The sequence below is a fragment of the Camelina sativa genome, chromosome 6, assembly GCF_030686135.1.
Source record: "Camelina sativa cultivar CO46 ecotype springtype chromosome 6, ASM3068613v1".
Taxonomy (NCBI): Eukaryota; Viridiplantae; Streptophyta; class Magnoliopsida; order Brassicales; family Brassicaceae; genus Camelina; species Camelina sativa.
Window position 1 is genome coordinate 940,005 of NC_141885.1, and position 19,396 is coordinate 959,400.

Consider the following 19,396-nt stretch of genomic DNA (forward strand, 5'->3'; position numbering starts at 1 on the left):
GTAGACGGCTAGACGCCATTCGACGAATAAGGTTATACCGGCAATTACGTGTTACAGCCACCGGTTTACTTCTCTTAAATTCTTCTGACCTTCCTTAATTAATGCAACGCAGAATTTTTGAAATGGCCAATTATTAGCGACCGAATCTACTAGTCAACTATTAGCGACCGAATCTTTTATATTTTGTGGTCAATAGTTCAACGAAAACGATAAATTTTGACGATCAAAACTATTCGTTTCATATTCAAAAAACCACAAATGTGTTTTATATAAAAAAAAAATATTCGGTAATCCAAAAGTTAAGAACGTAATTCTTTTAGGATTTACATTGTCGAGATTATATTGCTCAAATCTCTACTATTATTTGTAAAGTCGTTTAACTAATAAACCTTTATGAGAAATTACAAGGCTATATCATTGGATTTATTGGATTTATGACCAAAATAAAAGAAATAGAAAAGGACAAAAACGACATTTTTATTAATCTAAAAACGGATATAGACGCTGATCCTCTTGACCCGGTAATTTAACCCGGTTTTATATTATAATTTCAACCGTTCAATTGTTTTCAGCCTTCCATTCATTTTCACTTTACTAAACCTAAAAAAGCCACTCTCTCCCTCGCTCTTCGTCCTTCTTTTTCTTCTGGGAAACGCCAAAAAAATTCTCCAAAAAACCAAAATTGGAGAGAGGAGAATTGAGACAACTGGGCGAGTAAGTTTTATCGCTCACCGAGGAGAATCGCTCGGTTGATTAATCGCTTCACGAATTTTGATTCCTTAGGTATGTATTTATTTTCCTTTTTTAAGATTTTTTGATTTCTCTGTAGAATCAGTTGATATTGATTATCTTTCCGATGTCTTCTCTGATCATGAATGATTCGTTGTATCTGTTCGATGATCGGAGCTTATGCGAGGGTAAGTTTTTTTTGTTTCTTTGTATCTGCATTCTGCAAGATTTGGGTTTGGAGTTTTCTTAATTCCTATATTTGGTCTCGGTTTTGCTTAACATTTTGATATTTTTTTTTTGGATTGCACCTAAGGAATTTTTAGGGTTCGTGTAGTGTGATAGAGACGGAGAGATTCTAACGTACTAACAATGGCAGATCTACGTAAACAAGAAGATGAAGGCGATGGTGTTATTGGGACTCCTAGGACCAAGCAGGCGACTAAATCACTGATATCACAGGTAGATTAATCTCATATTGATATCGTAAATTTTATAGACTTGATTCCTAGGTTTGGTCTCACTTTTCAAAATTTAATTTAATTATATACTCAACAAGAATACTTAAAAGTGTTGCAAAAGTAACATGAACTGTCTGTGTGGTGGAGGAGCCATGGCAAATTGGCGATGACTTTTCTAGGGGTCCCAAATTGCTCAACCAAGAGAACACCAGTTGGTCGTCTGCTTCTTACCTATCATTAGTACATTCGCGTGGTCCCTTTGGTTGATCCTTCAGGTTCTGATTAATTCAATTTGCAGATTATGATTGTCTAAGTTGCAGGTTTTGTTTGTTCAAGTTATAGATTGCATGTTTTGTTTAAGTAATTTGTAGAGAGTTTGGTTATATAAGTTGTAGGCTCTGTTTTCTAAGCTACATGTTCTGTTTTCCCAGAATATATGAGTGACAATTGATTTTGGATGATTTAATTTGTACTTGTGCATTTTAAACTCAGTAAAAACGTTGCTTTGCTTTTGTCTACTCTTATGGTTAGTTGAATTCTCAACTCCACTTCTGAAAATGTTTATTTTTATCATTGTTCTCAAAATTAAACTAACATTAGAACAATGGTTTCTGTTTATATGATAGACAAATCCAAGAGATTACATCACCACTCATGCAGAAAGACGGTACGTATAGCAGAAACAGAGATTGGACGTGCAGAAGCTAGCTACAGAAGAAAAGAACTCTCACCGTAACATGTGTAAGGAGGGTTTTGGCTTGAGAAAATGAACAAGAGTGAAGATTCGTAGGGAGGTATCTGAGAACCAATTCAATGTTGCGTCATTTGATGGTATGGGCTGCACTGAAAGTTATGTAATCGGTGGTATGCTTCATTTGAATAATCATTTTTTTGTATACTCTCTTTCATCAGATTTTATTTCTTTGTATTCTTTTTTCTACCTGACAGTAGCAAGAATCAAGGTTTGATGACAACTTAAATGTGTTTCTAATCTGAATCAGTACATCATTTGTTTTCTATTAAGATAAACATGGCAGAAAAACAAACTGATGGAATTTTTGAGAATTATCATTGTGGTAGATAACATCTCTGCTATGTGTTTCTCTTTCACCATGGAAGCTTAAACAAATTAACATGGCAGAAAAACAAACAATATTAATTAGTTAGTACTAATCTGATATACAACAAAGCAACCTTGCACGATTCTTACTACTGGGGATGACAATTTATAACCAGAAAGTTTACTTTTTTAACGCTTAATAATATTTTATCCACGGGTTAATTTTAGTGATCTGTTAGCTTTGTTCACAAGCAACTACTATTAATACTTACTAAATTTTGATAAGCTGATCTTTAGCAAATTCAAATTATTAACTTTAATAATTATAATTTATTATATTTAAAGATTTCTCCACAGATTTAGCAATACATAAAATAGAAATTTAATGTATTTTATTTAATAATAAATGTTACCACCATTAGCGGTTATATTAACGAAACCATTCCTTAAAATTAGTTATGAAAATCCAAAATCTCTCCATAAAAACAAAGAAAGAACAAAACCAATTCCATCATAAATGTTGCACATCTTTAGCGGCTATCAACTAATAAATCCCTTAAAAGTAGTTACCAAAATCGCATAGAAACTAATTTGGAAAAGACATAATTGATTCATTACATGCTCTAAGTATTTAAAGTAAGGCAAATAATCAAAAAAAATCACAACACTTCCTATACTTAAGTTTTATCTTATGGCATATTCTTTACTTATCATGTACCTTAACATTCAAAATTAAAACATAAATTTCTACCGAAATCGAATCAAAAGACGGACTGAAAATCTTTAATCCTAATTTTTTTTGAAAATTACCTAGAAATCTTGAGACGGTATTTTGAGAATTTAGGGTATTTTAAAAAATAGTCTAAGGGGGATTTAGGAAATTTTGAGAATTTAGGGTATTTTTTGAAAATTACCTAGAAATTCTCAAACCATGATTTTGGAGAATTTGATGGGATTTAGGAAATTTAGAATTTTGATAGATTTTAGGGAAGTTGATATGATTTTCTGTAAAATTCTTTCAAATCCCACATAAAACCATAAGATTTGGATTTCAATATTTTAACTAAACAAATCCTCTCAAATCCTCTAGAATACTAAAATTCATTAAAATCCAAATCCACAAAATTGTTTTGAATAACAGTGGATTTTAAAGTAGATTTTTAAATCATCAGTTCAATAACAATGGATTTTAAAGTAGATTTTTAAATCATCAGTTCAATAACAATGAATTTTAATAGACTTTTTAAAATCCATGATTGAATAACATAGGATTTGTAAATTTCACACAAATCACTTAAAATGTCAAGTTGAATACATCCCCTTAAGAGTTTTTGAAAATTAGAATTTCTACTAACTATCCCTATTATAGTAAAAGAGAAGTACAACTTACACAACATACAAAATACCCCTGATACCAACACTTGCAACTATCTCGGCGAAGGCTAAATATGACTTTAATGTATCTTCAATCGGGTTAAACTTCAAAACAAACCCGAAATTCCAATATCGGGTCAATATCGGGTCTTTTTTAATTCTTGTGGGCTTTAAAAATGGGCTATTAACATGTACCAAAAAATTCATTTAACAACGACAAGAGATCCAATATGGTTGTTTACCACATATGTCAGTATACAATCTCATCAATATACTAAAAATATTTCCAAATACAAATTTTGTCTCTCTCACAAATTCTAATCCAGAAATCTCGCTATACAAACTTCAATATACTAAAAAGATTTCCAAATACAAATTTTCCTCTCTCACAAATACTAATCCAGAAATCTCGCTATACAATCTGTTCAATATACGAAAAAGAAACCAATCGAACTTGCAAATTTGGAAAACAATATCAATCCCTATATTTACATGTCTAACAATATCAATCTCATCAACATACTTAGCAATTGCACGAAAAATCAGCCAATCATTACGCTCTAATATCAAAACAATATTCTCAAAATATAACAATCTTGGTTGCACATTTGGAAAACAACCATAAACATAAAAAGATTACAATCACGAACCATATCACTAACTTTATGGCAAATTTATGTTTCGAGTATATTTTGAGAATATACCCTAAAATATACAGAAGTCAATTCTTCCTATAAATATAGTTGTATTAATCTAAGGTCGAATCACCATACCTTAAAGCTTCATTCCTCACACTCCCAGCAAACCTTCTCTAATGGCTGCCCAAGATGTTTCTATTATCACAAATTTACTCGGAGTCAAACCATTCAAAACAGGTTGGAGAATTCAAGTTAAGATCATTCATTCTTGGAAACAATATACCGTCTTTACTGGAGAGACGATAGAAATGGTCTTAGCTGATATTTCTGTAAGATTACTCAACTTTCCTGCATTTTTAAATTCAAATATTTATACCTCTTTATTATTTTCTAATTTACTACTCTTTCTTCTAAAACAAGGGTACAGTCATCCATGCAACGCTAAAGAAACCACAATGGGGAAAACTACAGAAAATGATCATCACTGGAAACTGGGTAATCATTGATTCTTTTTCACTGACTAAATCAGTGGGAAAATTCAGAGTTACGAACCATGTTTATCGTATGACTCTCATCAACACCACCTCCATCGTGCCATGCCCGTCGTTGACTAATGACATGTTCCTGAAACTGGTCAATTTTGGAGACGTTATTGACGAAGCTGGATTGAATGAGAACATTTTAGTTGGTAAGTTTGTTTCATTTTGAAAAACTAATATAGGGATTGTATATCATACACATTATTAATGAACATTGCAATTCTACAGACATAGTTGGTCAAGTTGTCAATGTTGGCGAACTGAAGGTCTACCAAGTCGACAACAAGGATAAACAGAAAGTTGACCTTGAACTCAGGGACATAAGGTAATTTTAATTACTACTTTTCTATAACGTATCATACCATTTATTGTTCTTCAATAAAAATTTTACTCTAATATATGTAGTGATGCGCGTCTATCATGTACACTTTGGGGAGTTCTTGCTGACAGAATCCTAGCAGCTTGCGCAAATAATAGACCGAATATGGTGATTTGTCTTTTGCGCTTTGCTAAGATCAATTCTTTCAAAGCTAATAGTTTATACATGTTTTCAATAAATTTTAAGTAAATCTTAATTCACATCCTAATATAATTTTGAAACTTAGGACAAAGATCACTGTCGAACGCTTATGATATGTCATTACAGGAAATTAATTCAGCCTTGCCTGAAATTGTCGAGTTTCGTGAAAAGTAAGTACTCAACTTCTTCCATTTGAATTACCTAAACTTAAAATGTTTTAGGTTAGTAATGAGTTTTAATCAGTTTATTTTTATTACCAGTCTTCCGGAAGATGGCCTTGCCTTGACTATCAAACAAGCTGTTCCTAAGGAGGTACAAGCTGTTCAGCGGAAGACTGACTTCTCTAGACAGTTCGAGAAAAATACATTCGCCGAAATCATTGAGTACAATGAGGTAGATAGTAATATTTCGATATTATAGAAAATATTAAGATGATACCACTTTCACATTTATTAACTGTTTAAACTCATATGCATTTTGTAGGAAGGAAAATTCAGAATTTTCTGCTCAATCTATGCGATCGATACAGAGTTTGCTTGGTATTATTTTGTCTGTCTTAAGTGTAATACAACAGTGTACAAGGTATCTAAAGTTGAGAATGAGGTTGTTAAAAAAGACAGAAAAACATTGTTTCGGTGCTCTACCTGTAATGAAAATATTACTAAAGTTGAACCAAGGTAAACACATTGCAATTTAATTAATTGTTGACTAATGTTTTCCTCATCTAATCCATCTTGGTACAATCTCTGACTTATAGGTTTAGGTTGATTGTTTGTGTAATGGATTCAACTGCTCAGATCAAGTGTGTGCTGTTTGAGAAAGAAGCTAAAATGCTAATCCATAAATCTTCTCTTCAGTTACTAGAGGGTCATTTGGATGAGGTATATCATCTTATGTAGTTAGATATAGAGAAAAACAAATTATACAATCTAATTCTTTTCTTTCATGTGTAGATACAAGATCCAACAAACATCCCTCAAGGATTGAAGGGTTTGGTAGGCAAGAGTTACCAATTTGTAGTGACTATTGCGAAAAATAACATCAGAGAAGAAAGTGATGTTTACAAGGTTGCTCATGCATATGTTGGTCTGGGACCCGAGGAAGCTGACTCCATCGAGCCATCTCAAGGTGCCGATGATTTATCAACCATTGTGAGTTTGGATCAGGTATCATAAATTCTAAAGTGCTTTATAATTTCTACTCCTTATTAGTTTGAAAGTGTATTGACATGTAAGTTAACATATTTTGTGAAATAATTTGGTAGGAAACGCTAATGCTAACCAACAGTGCTGAACAAATTGATGCATTATCAACACCTACCACTACTCCATCTTCCAAAAGGAAAGATGATGTCTCTGGTGATAATTCTGATCATTCCTCTTCTACGAAGAAGAGGTGTATTGGGTCTATCAAAGGTGCTCTTGAAGATGCAGATATAGCCTGTGGCTAAAAGATACTTTTATTGCTGTGTTCACGAATGCTTTTTAGGAATATATCTTGCTTTTCAACTATTGTTTCCTTTGAACTTCAGTTATCTTTATTTTGGATTAGTTTTGTTTTCGGATTATTTTAAAATATTTTGCTATATGAAATAAAAAAGCTTCGTCATATGATACATCTACAATTATCAACCAACAAAATGAAGCATATAAAGTAAAAAAGTAAGATTAACTCAAAATATTAGGACATACCTTATGGTCTGTGAAAACTGGTAGATAAATGTATCTCTCTGATTACTAAGTGATCCGCCAATAAACGTTAAACCATGTCCTGGTATTGAAATGAACAAGAAAACAGGATCTGGTTAGTATATTTCAAATTGTTCTAACATTGTGTATTATAACATTGAAGCTTACAAAGTAACCTTTCTGTTTCTCCCTTCTAAACATATACTCTATTGTAATAAACTGGTCTACAGGAAACTAAATCTCATTTGATATCCTGCAGTTCATTGGAAACCATATCAAACACGAACGCTTAGATTCATGAAAATAAAAGAATCTAACATGTTTTAGGTAGACCACAACTTATCTGACTGATACTATGATGTCTTCATATATATGCTTCAGTCTCATTCAAATTTCTTGAGACTACGCCTCATTGGATATCCTGCAGTTCAAAGGAAACCAAATTAAACACGTCAGTTTAGAATCTTCGAAATAAAAGAATCTATCATGTTTTAGGTGAACCACAACTTATCTGAATGATACTATAATGTCTTCATATATATGCTTCGGTCTCATTCTATACAACATGCACATGTACTGCATAAAATGTATAGAGATGTCAATTAATCATATACAAAATACTGGAAATATATAGAGCAGGTGGCTGTGATCAAACATGTACTGATACTTCCGAAATGTGAATTGGATACATATAACAGTAGAGAAAGAGTATAGACCTATGAAATCAAAACTACATAATCACAACCAACCCGGAATAAAAAGCAACTTACCAACCCAATTCAATTGATTAATTGAACAAGGAAAACAGATTGGGCGAAACTGAATCAATCCGACTGAAACTTTTGACAACCCCATAAGCCCACCGATTTGCTTCGATTAATTGGTGGTGTAAACATTTAGGATTTGAAAAGTTTAGGAAAAGGATTTGGGAGATTGAATAAGTAATGTAGTAAAACCCTGTAACTTAGGTATCTAAGGTAGAGAAATGGGAGATGAAGGGGAAACGATGAAGTCGTGTTTGTTTGATCGAAGAAATGAATTAAAAACGTTTTACTTATCTCTTAACGAGAGAGGTTTTTTAAAATAACTAAATTTCTCAAAAAGGCCAAGGAAGCCCAAATGAATAATATCTTCAAACTTAGACCCAGACCCAATTTTAAATTGTCTAGACAACAAATTATTGCCCAAACTATGAGACTAAAAATTTAGAAGCCATTTTCAATAACCACTAATATAAGTTATGGGTATACAATATGGCTTCTAAATTATACTACACTATTAAAAACCACTATTGTACTTAAAATTATGGGTATACAATATGGTCAACACATTCAGGATATACAACTACGTATTTTTATTAAAATTATTATTTCAATATATTTATATCCCCTATCATTATATATTTAACACAATAAGTCCTTTCAATTAAATACAACTGTTTTCAAATAATAGTGTTCAAAATAATGAAATCTCACAATGTAAAGTTACATTGCTCTATTTTTATTGTGTTTTCGACATCAGTAGTAAATATAATGAACAGAAATCAGTATAGTAAAGAGATACCATATTGTCTGCTACAACATCATCATCTTACATATTGTTATTTGCTACAACATTACCAAAATATTCCCCCGCGCTGTAGCGCGGATGAGATCCTAGTATAAATTAAACATTCAAATGGAGAATACATGTATTTCGTCTAAATTTATTAATAACATTATTATATTGGTAATTATTTAAAAGAGAATGGTTATGGGACATAAAATTTCTAACCGGATGGATCGGGACTAGACTAGATGGGATGGGACTGGACGAGATTTAACACCCTGTAACAAAATCCCTCTAACATTTTCAACAAACACTGGCTGTGTTCGATTATTGATGGATTTCAAAATAATTGTAAATTTTACAGCTAATGAAAATGAGGATCATGTTTAGTTTCAATACGGGTTGCAGTATTCTACTTATACACTAAACATTAAAAAAACACCATAAAAGAGTGGCCAACTAATTTTTATGGAAAAAATACTACTATTATACAATTAAAAATTTACTACCTAAAAAGTTTTATTATTTGATTGAATTTATGTGTTACCAGTGTTTTTTGAAGTAATTTAGTTTACAAATTAAGTATATATACTTTAAAAACAATAATTAAATTATTAGAAAAGTCAAGTTTATTTATGGTATTAAGACGAGAAATAGTATATGTAAACTGAAATGGGTAAATTCGAATAATGAAAAACAATATATTGAATAATTTTTTTAAAAAGGGACATAATTTTAGATAAAAGTACGAAATCAAAAAATATAGGTAGATAAATTCAAGTGTCAAGCTTTCACTAATTTGGATAAGAATTGATTACGCAACATGTAATTAACGACTTTGGAACAGACCCTTTGAAAATTTTGGTATTTTTGAAAAATAATTATATAATTTTTGAAAAATATAATTTTTGGATAAATTTAATTAACTAAAAAAAAATATTCAACAGAGAAATATGGTATCCCATCTAAATTTCTTACCCAATCTCTTTTAGTAAATATAGTTTAACGAGTAATTATTTAAAAGAGAACGAGCATAAGATAAAAAAATTCTGATGGATACGGGACGAGACAGGACGAAAAGAGATGGGTTAGGACGTGAGGGGGGGGGGACAGGACTGGACGTATTTTCGTTTCCAAAATAAATACGTCTTGGTTTAAAGTTTTCAAAATTTACATGAAAAATAAAACACCTATGCTTAGCCCCCGGGTTAATATAATTCTTAGTTATTTTACGAATTTAAAAATTGTATCAAATATTTTGTCCCCTGTTGTGGCACCGGTTACTACCTTGAGACGGGTTTTTTTGAGAATTTTAGATATTTTTGAAAAATATTTGGAGAGTTTATGAGAATTATAATCTCTACTAACTATATAAATTAAACATACAAATAGAGAATACATGTATTTCATATAAATTTCTTAGCTAATATTTGTTAATAACATAATTATATTGATAATTATTTAAAAATAATGGTTACGAGACATAAAATTTCTAATGGGATAGATCAGGACGAGACGGGATGAGATGTGACTGGACAAGATTTAACATCATGTAACAAAATTACTTTAACATTTTCAACAAACACGGGCTGTCATTGATTATTATGGATGGATTGCAAAAAATTGTATATTTTCCAGCTGATGAAGATGATGATCATGTTTATTTTCGGTACGGATTGCAATATTCTACATATACAGCAAAATCTTGACAAAAGATCGTAAAAGAGTTGCCAACTAATTTTTATGAAAAAATACTACTATTATACAATTAAAATTTTGCAACCGAAAAGAGTTTTTTATTTGACTGAATATATATTTTACCAATGTTTTTTTGAAGTAATTTAATTTACTAATTAAGTACATATACTTAAAAAAATAATAATTAAATTATGAGAAAATTCCAGTATATGTAAACTGAAACGGGTAAATTCGAATAATGAAAAAAATATATTGAATAGTTTTTTTTGTCAATTAGGGGACATAAAATTTAGATTAAAATACAAATAAAAAATATAGGTAGACAAAATTTAAGTATCAAGTTTTCACTAATTTGGATAAGGGTTGACTATGCGACAAGTAATTAACCACTTTGGAACAGACACTTTGAGAATTTTGGTGTTTTTGAAAACAATTATATAATTTTTAGGATAATTTCAACTAACTAAATAGAAAAATATTCAACGTAGAATTCTGGTATCCCATCTAAATTTTTTACCCAATCTCTTTTGGTAAAGATTGTTTAACGAGTAATTATTAAAAAGGAAACGAACATAAGATAAACAATTCTGATGAGTATGAGATGAGACGGGACGAGACAAGACCATACTGGATAAGACAATACAAGATGAAACGAGATGAGATAGGACGAGAGGATATGGGTTAGAACGTGAGGAGATGAGGTGGGACTGTGACATGTTTCCCGTTTCAAAGTAATACACGTTAGGTTTATTTTTTTTTAATTTACATAAAAATAACGCATATATACTATAGCACCAGATTAATATAATTCTTAGTTATTTTACAAATTTAAATTTATATAAAACAGATTACTACCTAGTCTAATGTTAAACCAACAACGAAACAATGATTTATTTGTAATCACTAATCGCTCATAACGTAAAACAAACAACAAAACATATTATTAGTTTTACAATTGAAAAACATATAATTTCCAGTTTTTAAAATTCAATAAATATTCATTTGTTCGTTTCTCTTGTTTTTTTTTTGTGAATAACTTTTTTTGTTGATCAATAAACTTTAACATTTGAAGTAATTAATATTTCAGTATTGGTTATTGTCATCAATCGCAATAATCGGTCACTGACATAAGCAATAATTCACTAATGATTAAATTTAAATTTAACAATCGGGAGTATGAAACTATGTATTCTAATTGCATTAGCTACTTAAAAATTTTAGATTTACAAAGAGGAGTAATTGTAACTACAAAAATCAAAATAGATTACTTGACTAGGACGAAGATATCTGTTATTCAAAGTTTTGGTGGTTTTAGATAGAACAAGGACAATTAGGAAAGCCTTTAATATTAAAAGCACAATATATCAAATCGCATTAGCGAATAAATTAAAATGCATTCACAATTTTTTTTTTGTTTATTTGGTTTTATATTCCTTTTTTTTTTAATAATAAAATACAAGGAATGTGGTTCTGTGGACTGTGGTGACTGGCACTGACCGACCACTCACACCACAACTTTGGTGAGTGCGAGAATCATTTTTGAATGTATTCTTCGTGGAGAAGCATAAATCAACTTGCGTGAAGATTGTCCTGTTCAAACAAAGTAAAAAAGATGGGTTCCATTGATGAAGAAGTGTCATTGCTAGAAGTTGAAGAATCTCTCATACAGGTTCAACCTCATAGGTCTATCTAATTTTGATTGTCTATTTACGTTTGTTAAATTTTCAATTGAATTAGTTAGATTAGTATTTGTTTCCTCTAGAGTCTAGATATATGTTTGCTCAAATTGATAATTATCTCTTCAGTTCCAATATTTTTCCTAGTCCCTTGAAATGCTTCAAACTGAAGTAAAGTAAGCTTTGATAGATCTCTCGTCTCTGTAACTAATTTGTTCAAGCCAAAGTATGTCTGAAATTATTTTATTTTTTACAGGAAGAATTGAAACTGTATGCTGAAGATGGTTCAATAGATATTTATGGAAACCCACCATTGAAGCAGAAAACAGGAAACTGGAAAGCTTGTCCATTCATTTTTGGTAAAAAGTTTGTTTTATTTTCACTTGTTGTATTCTCTCATGTTCTGTTCCTAATCTCCAAAAACTTGGCATTATGGCTTTGGTGGCAGCAAATGAATGCTGCGAACGGTTGGCTTATTATGGTATTGCCAAGAATCTAATCACTTACTTCACAAATGAGTTGCATGAGACCAATGTTGCTGCGGCTAGACACGTCATGACATGGCAAGGGACATGTTATATCACTCCTCTTATTGGAGCTTTAATAGCTGATGCTTATTGGGGAAGATATTGGACTATTGCTTGTTTCTCTGCCATTTATTTCACCGTAAGCTTTAGCTATGCCTATACGTTTACTTTATTAGCTACCCAAGTCTCACTCACTAATCAAGTCTTTCTGGTTATCTTCTTTGCTTGATGTTATGTACGTTTGACTTTGGTTTTTAGGGAATGGTTGCGTTGACTCTCTCAGCTTCAGTTCCCGGACTTAAGCCAGCTGAATGTATCGGTTCTCTTTGCCCACCAGCAACAACGGTTCAGTCCACGGTTTTATTTTCAGGGCTTTACCTTATTGCTCTTGGGACAGGAGGAATTAAACCATGTGTCTCATCCTTTGGTGCTGATCAGTTTGACAAGACTGATCCAAGCGAACGAGTCAGAAAAGCTTCGTTCTTTAACTGGTTTTACTTCACCATCAACGTTGGTGCCTTTGTTTCATCTACTGTTCTAGTTTGGGTCCAAGAGAATTGTGGATGGGAATTAGGATTCTTGATACCAACCGTGTTCATGGGACTTGCTACCATAAGTTTCTTCGTTGGCACGCCACTTTATAGATTTCAGAAACCTAAAGGTAGCCCGATTACTAGAGTCTGCCAAGTTCTTGTTGCTGCATACCGTAACTTGAATCTCAAGTTCTCTGAAGAGTACCACACACATTTATTTGAAACAAGGGATATGAACTCTTCAAATATTGGTGACTGCAAGATTGAGCACACGGACGGTTACAAGAGAATATTTTTTCCCTCTCATTTCTTATTTTTGAATTGAGCATTACACTTTATATCTAACCTTTTCATATCAATGTGCAGGTTTCTTGACAAAGCCGCAATTATATCAGAAGGAGAAGCCAAATCCGATCCATGGAAGCTCTGTACCGTGACTCAAGTCGAAGAAGTTAAGATTCTGTTACGTTTGTTCCCCATTTGGGCCTCAGGAATCATCTTCTCAGTCCTCCATTCACAGATTTACACTCTCTTTGTTCAACAAGGACGGTCCATGAAACGAACCATCGGCTCATTTGAGATCCCTCCAGCTACTCTCGGGATGTTTGACACTGCGAGTGTTCTCATATCTGTCCCAATCTATGACCGCATCATTGTTCCCTTTGTGAGACGGTTCACAGGCTTAGCAAAGGGATTCACAGAGCTACAACGAATGGGGATAGGACTTTTTGTCTCTGTCTTGAGCTTGACATTTGCAGCTACCGTTGAGACGGTTCGGTTACAGTTAGCCCGAGATCTTGATCTAGTGGAGAGTGGAGACACTGTTCCGTTAACCATCTTTTGGCAAATCCCTCAGTACTTCCTTATGGGCACTGCTGGAGTTTTCTTCTTTGTTGGACGAATCGAGTTTTTCTATGAGCAGTCTCCAGATTCAATGAGAAGCTTGTGTAGTGCTTGGGCTCTTCTCACTACCACACTAGGAAACTACTTGAGCTCGATGATCATTACGGTTGTGGCGTATTTGAGCGGCAAAGATTGTTGGATCCCTTCAGACAACATTAACAATGGCCATCTTGACTACTTCTTCTGGCTTTTGGTTTGTCTTGGATTTGTTAACTTGCCGGTTTTTGTCTTCTTCTCTGTGAAATACACTCACAAAAAGGTTTGATCTCTTCTTTTCTGATTAAGATATCTATTGTCATGGAGGATCTTGTGTATACTTTCAAAATTTGTAAGGTGAAGCAAATTGAAAGTTATAGGGTCTTTGTGGTACAAATTGAAAAGTTATGGCCCTCTGTTTTGGCTGTAGGTTTTATTTACTAAAACTAGGATCGGACCTGCACTACAACGCGGGGGAATATTCGTTAATACGTAAGTAGTAACAATTGGAATGCATAAAATATTGTAGAAGATTGCATTTGTAAAAACACACACTAATAACATATATTTTGACGGACCAACCCGTAAAACATTTATTTGTACAAAAATATATATTTATAATAATACGCATGTACAGTGTATATTTGACGAACCAATCCGTAAAAGACTGCATTTGTAAAAAATACAGAATCATAATGTATATTTTTACGGAACAACAGTAAAGCATTGCATTCCTAAAAATATGTGCTTATAAATTACACACTCATAGTATATGTTTTGATGGACCAATCATTAAAATATTACATTCGTAAAAATATATATTTGTAAGAAATACACACTCATAGTGTATATTTTAACGGAACAACCCACTAAAATATTGTATTCATAAAAATATGAATTTGCAAAAAATACACCGTCACAATATATTTTAACAGACCAACTCATAAATGATCGCATTCATAAAAATATCAATCCTAACCGTCTTACCATAAGATTATGAGTTTTGCAAACCAACCTGTACCCTTTTATAAAAACCCTATATTCTAAATCATATATATATATATATATATATATATATATATATATTAGATTTGCTAGATTTGATTAAGTTTTTTAAAATATGTTGTTGAGTAGTAAATTTTTAGGATATTATAGATATTTTAAATCTTTATAATATAGGATTATAATACAGCAGAAATTTAAATCCAAAAAAATATATCAACTTATATTTTTGGATCATTTTTTAATAATGTAGGTTATTACATATATTTGGTCATTGTTTATTCTTAAAGTAATAATACAAAGCCTATATATATTATGTAATCCAAATGAGGCAATTTTATTTTGCTTTAAATGATTCCATAAACCGTATAGTTTTCAAGTTTAATATAAATAATATAAAATATTATGATTAATAAGTGATTGCCACTGGAATATTGTTTTGTTTTTCTTTGACGGGCAAAACGTGTAGAAGATAGATAATGTGTTTAATACATGAGTTAAGTTGCTCAAAAAAAAAAAGGTAAAGAGAAAAGATATTAAAAAATGTAGAAAAATATAATATCGGTTGGAATTCATTCTTGCAAAGCGTTTTGATACATATTTCATTTTTACGTATTTGATTATCTTGTTTGGTCATGTGTCTTGGATATAATGTCAGCTGGAATTCATACTTGCCAATTTGTTGTTGCAACTTGCAAGGACACATAGAACTTCGATCTGCCAAAAAATCAACGGAAATTTTCTTTTTATTCAAATATATATGATGTAGATAAGTAATAAAATGGTGGGCACAAAGTTAAAATGAAAAACAAAGAAATATTGTATCCATCTCTAAGAACATATTATCATCATGAATCTCATGTATCTTATCAAGAGAAATTATATACATTGATAAAAAGACAAAAAGAGTCATCTTAAATATTTGTTATCATATTAACTTGAAAATTTAAATAAAAGAATGAAAAAATAATCAGGCAAAAAAAATGAAAGCATAATGTCTTGAGCATGGCAATCATTATTGATATGTTTGCGTTGTTTAGAATAAGCTGCACAACAAATTACATGATTAGTCTACTCACAAACAAATGATATAAAATATGAATGTTCTTATAACAAAAAAAAGTAAACAAAACTCTTTTGTTTGGCTTGATAATGAGATGTTTTCTACAAAGGCTCTCATAAACAATGGAGATGTTTGGTTTTCTAATAAGATGATATATATAGAGGTCATACACAATTAAGTTTAGTTTTGACTATAATTATGAAACAAATTAATTGTTCAAATTAAGCGTTTTTCCATATGTAGTAATTTCGAATTTATAAGCATAGTTTTGTTTAGGAAATTCCTAAAAATTTGAAATAAATGATGATTTGATAATATAAAATTTGATTATTGTTTCCATAAATATCTCAAATTGTATAACTAAAATAAATGTGTTTTTATTATAGATACAATTTCGAATTTAAGAGCCTGATTTTTATGGTAACAACTTGAATGATTTCCATAAATATTGGTTAGTTATTGTTTTCTAAAAATTAATTCGTATTATGAATATTAATTATTGCTTTTTGATTTTCGGGTTTATATCCATACCCAACAAATAATCCAATTTCCAAGTATCCGAATGTTTAATTTCAGATTTTTTTTAATGTTGACCAGATCCGAATTCAATTTTGTACTTCTCTTTTACTAATATAAAATATTTGTTATTAGTTTTGTGCCTTTTGACTTACAATTTGAGCCATAGACAACTCAATCTAATTTCAATCATAAGGTACCGGTTATAATTAAATAAATCGTATTATTTTTTTTTCTTCTTTTCATTAGAGATATTTGATCTAATTTTATATCAGTTGATTATTATGAATTTATGATTATTATGAATTTATGATTATTATGAATTTATAATTATTATGAAATAAATAATTCTCCCCACGATACTCGGATCTCAACCTTACGAGAACCTTTTTTCTTCAGTTTGACTTACGAGAGCCATATTTTTAACAATTATTATTAGTGTTAGGCACCAATCGGCGATTGCTCTTACCAAGAACCGTTGTTTCATGACCGAACACATCCACACAGTATCACTTCATAAGAGAATGTGTTAACAAAAGAACTGATAGAGGTTGAGCATATTCCCGGGGACAAACAAAAGGCGGGCATTTTGACTAAGCTCTCAGAAGGATTAAGTTTAAAGAGATAAAGGAACTCATTATTATAAAAGATAAGGTTCAAAGGAGTTTAGGAGCTATCTAAACTTAAGTGTTTTCTAATAGTATTAGGATTGGTCTTTATATAAAGAGTAGTCGAAGCATGACATAAGACATAAGTTTTGAGAGAGAATTTTGAGAGATTGTGGAGAGCTTAAGTTTTGAGTTATTTTTTTAAGGAGACTTATTCTTATATTTGTCCTTTTTTAATCTTCTATAGAATTTAGACGTGGGAGACAAAATTTTATAAATTCGGCTCACATTGAATTCACGAGAGTAAGAAGAAGAGACATGAAGTCGGTGGAAAAAACTCAGAAACTCCTTACGATCAAACAAGTTGCTTTGTCTGCAAGAAAAGAAATCAAACAAAGACGAAGAGAGTCTGAGAAGATTCATATACCTAACGATGTCTTCGTCGAGGAAATCATGATGAAGCTTCCGGTGAGACCGCTCATGAGATTCCAGACTGTGTCGAAAGAGTGGAGAACTCTGATCAGGTCAAGAGATTTCGAGGAAAGACACATGGCTGTTGAGAAAAGCAAAGGGTGCAAACTCCTTTTTGCCTGTGATGACTTTAAAGAACGTACGGAAGACACTCTCTTTCTAAAAACAGTTGCCCTGGAGAAGGCGTCACCTTCTGTGGTAGATGAACAAGCTTTGGGATTCGAAGGATTTAAGGGGTTTCTCGAGATTTCCGAGAGCTGCGATGGTCGTCTGCTTCTACGACACTAAAAGAGCAGTGGAAGTAATAAATCCGGCCACCACAATGATCATAGAACTCCCTCTATCGAGAAGTCTGGGCAGACCGAGAATTCAACGGCTTTGTATATACAATCCAAGCCCGGAGGTAGAGCTGGAGCCAGTTCAAGATCCAAATACTGTTCTAGATCCAATCATGTCGGTTTCTTATTTTGGATTTGGAAAAGACAGCGTTAATGGAAGGTATAAACTAGTATGGATGTATAATACTTCTCCCCTTACTCCTACGTGCGAGGTTTTGGATTTAGAGGTAAAAAAATGGAGGTTCGTGAATACTACTACACTTGATCATCATAATATCTTGTTATATCAGAGGCCAGTGTTTGCAAACGGATCACTCTATTGGCTCACGGGAGATAAAGATGGATATCCAACAAAAAATACCAAACTCATAGTTTTTGATATACACACGGAGATATCTCAAGTCATCCCAACCCCACCTTGTATTACCCGTGATGCCTTTGGTGACGCGATTGGTTTATGCAATCTCGATGGTCGTCTCTGCATTTCTGAGTTGAAGGGAGATTGCAAGCAAGAGTTTTGGTGGAGAGTTGAAGACAACACATGGGAGAGGATCTTCTCAGTTGATTTGCATTCTACTTCCACTTGGTTTGCTGGTGTCACCTCGCAGCCTCTCACACCTTTAACCATTTCTAGGGACACCAATAAAGTCATCCTTTCACTTCGCTATCAAGATAATCTTGTTGCCCTCGATCTTGATCCTAACTCTTCAGTTTGTCATTTGTATTTTTCTGGTTAGTACGGCTTAGTATGTCCTTATTTTCCAACTTTCACTTTTCCCTTGAAGTTTTAGCAGAGTTGTAGGCTTGTGCCTTTTTTTTCTCCTGGAGAGAAATAAAAACTGGGCAGTTTTATATGTTTATAATCCAACAAATTTAATGAATATCAAATTCTATGACTTGCTTCTTCTTCTTCTTTTTTTTTTTTTAATTCATTGGAGTGAATGAATGAATATAGAGCAAAAAAGAGTATATATCACAGTTTGGAACTATAGCATTATTGCCGTCTTCTTCTGAGCTCTAGACAAAAATTGTTTCCAACCCCTTTACCCCTCTAAACATTATTGCATACCTATATTTCTAATAATGAAGCTTTCTCTTCCTTTGATCTCAGTCGTCGTTCTTCTACAGTTTGATGCATGATACTTAAAAAAATGTGGGATTTTTTTTACATGTCCATTCTTTATATATATATATATATATATATATATATAAATGTGAGATATTAAATAGGGAAAGTTACTGGATTAACCCAAATTAAGGAATTAATTACTAAACTAACTCGTAAAGTATAAAAGTTAGTTGAGTTAATTTTATACCTAAAATACCTTTTATTGCTTTGTTAGAAAAAAAATAAAATACCAAAATACCCTTAATGATTTTTTCCGATAGGAACCAAAAAATCGAAAAAACTGCCGTTAGTTGTGACAAATTTATATGTTTGTAACAGATTTTTTTGTCAACGGCAGATTTTTTCGGCAGACTTATTTTAGTTGGCAGACTGATTCAAAATAGTTGCCATAGATTTTTTTTT

General features: G+C 31.8%; 1 protein-coding gene, 2 long non-coding RNA genes and 1 pseudogene across 16 annotated transcripts; 3 read left to right on the plus strand and 1 right to left on the minus strand.

The window, feature by feature from the left end:
• The first annotated feature begins 528 nt into the window (after positions 1 to 528).
• LOC104789971 (uncharacterized) lies at positions 529 to 2,161 on the plus strand. Of its 12 annotated transcripts, none has more exons than XR_768579.3 (5): positions 644 to 783; positions 907 to 917; positions 1,106 to 1,188; positions 1,335 to 1,462; positions 1,814 to 2,161. It is a non-coding gene; the product is annotated as an uncharacterized LOC104789971 (long non-coding RNA). The 12 variants fall into 12 exon arrangements; XR_015559142.1 differs by having other exon boundaries at positions 1,338 to 1,462; XR_015559141.1 differs by lacking the exon at positions 907 to 917 and having other exon boundaries at positions 529 to 783; positions 1,338 to 1,462.
• A 2,514-nt stretch (positions 2,162 to 4,675) lies between these two features.
• Positions 4,676 to 7,423, minus strand: LOC147942099 (uncharacterized). The gene is made up of 3 exons (XR_015559596.1): positions 7,183 to 7,423; positions 7,010 to 7,088; positions 4,676 to 4,889 (listed from the first exon to the last, which is right to left on the minus strand). It is a non-coding gene; the product is annotated as an uncharacterized LOC147942099 (long non-coding RNA).
• A 4,307-nt stretch (positions 7,424 to 11,730) lies between these two features.
• Positions 11,731 to 14,459, plus strand: LOC104789972 (protein NRT1/ PTR FAMILY 8.4-like). 3 transcript variants are annotated; one of them, XM_019246587.2, is made up of 6 exons: positions 11,731 to 11,921; positions 12,185 to 12,287; positions 12,377 to 12,594; positions 12,714 to 13,188; positions 13,343 to 13,416; positions 13,509 to 14,264. In XM_019246587.2, exons 1-6 carry the CDS (start codon positions 11,865 to 11,867, stop codon positions 14,154 to 14,156), a joined length of 1,575 nt encoding a protein of 524 aa, XP_019102132.1. In that variant the 5' UTR covers positions 11,731 to 11,864; the 3' UTR covers positions 14,157 to 14,264. The 3 variants fall into 3 exon arrangements, 2 of the variants coding, with proteins under 2 accessions (XP_019102132.1, XP_019102131.1); XR_015560225.1 differs by adding an exon at positions 14,298 to 14,459 and having other exon boundaries at positions 11,732 to 11,921; positions 12,714 to 13,266; positions 13,355 to 14,150; XM_019246586.2 differs by having other exon boundaries at positions 11,732 to 11,921; positions 12,714 to 13,266; positions 13,355 to 14,264.
• Positions 14,460 to 17,237: 2,778 nt separating this feature from the next.
• LOC109133257 (putative F-box protein At2g02030 pseudogene) lies at positions 17,238 to 18,656 on the plus strand (annotated as a pseudogene).
• Positions 18,657 to 19,396: the final 740 nt, after the last annotated feature.

Coding starts and splice junctions, on each gene's coding strand:
- LOC104789972 (XM_019246587.2), top strand. CDS start 11,865: ATGGGTTCCATTGATGAAGAAGTGTCATTGCTAGAAGTTGAAGAATCT. Junction 12,595..12,713: donor TCTCTGCCATTTATTTCACC/GTAAGCTTTAGC, acceptor TTTGGTTTTTAG/GGAATGGTTGCGTTGACTCT. Junction 13,417..13,508: donor ATCCGATCCATGGAAGCTCT/GTACCGTGACTC, acceptor CTCCATTCACAG/ATTTACACTCTCTTTGTTCA.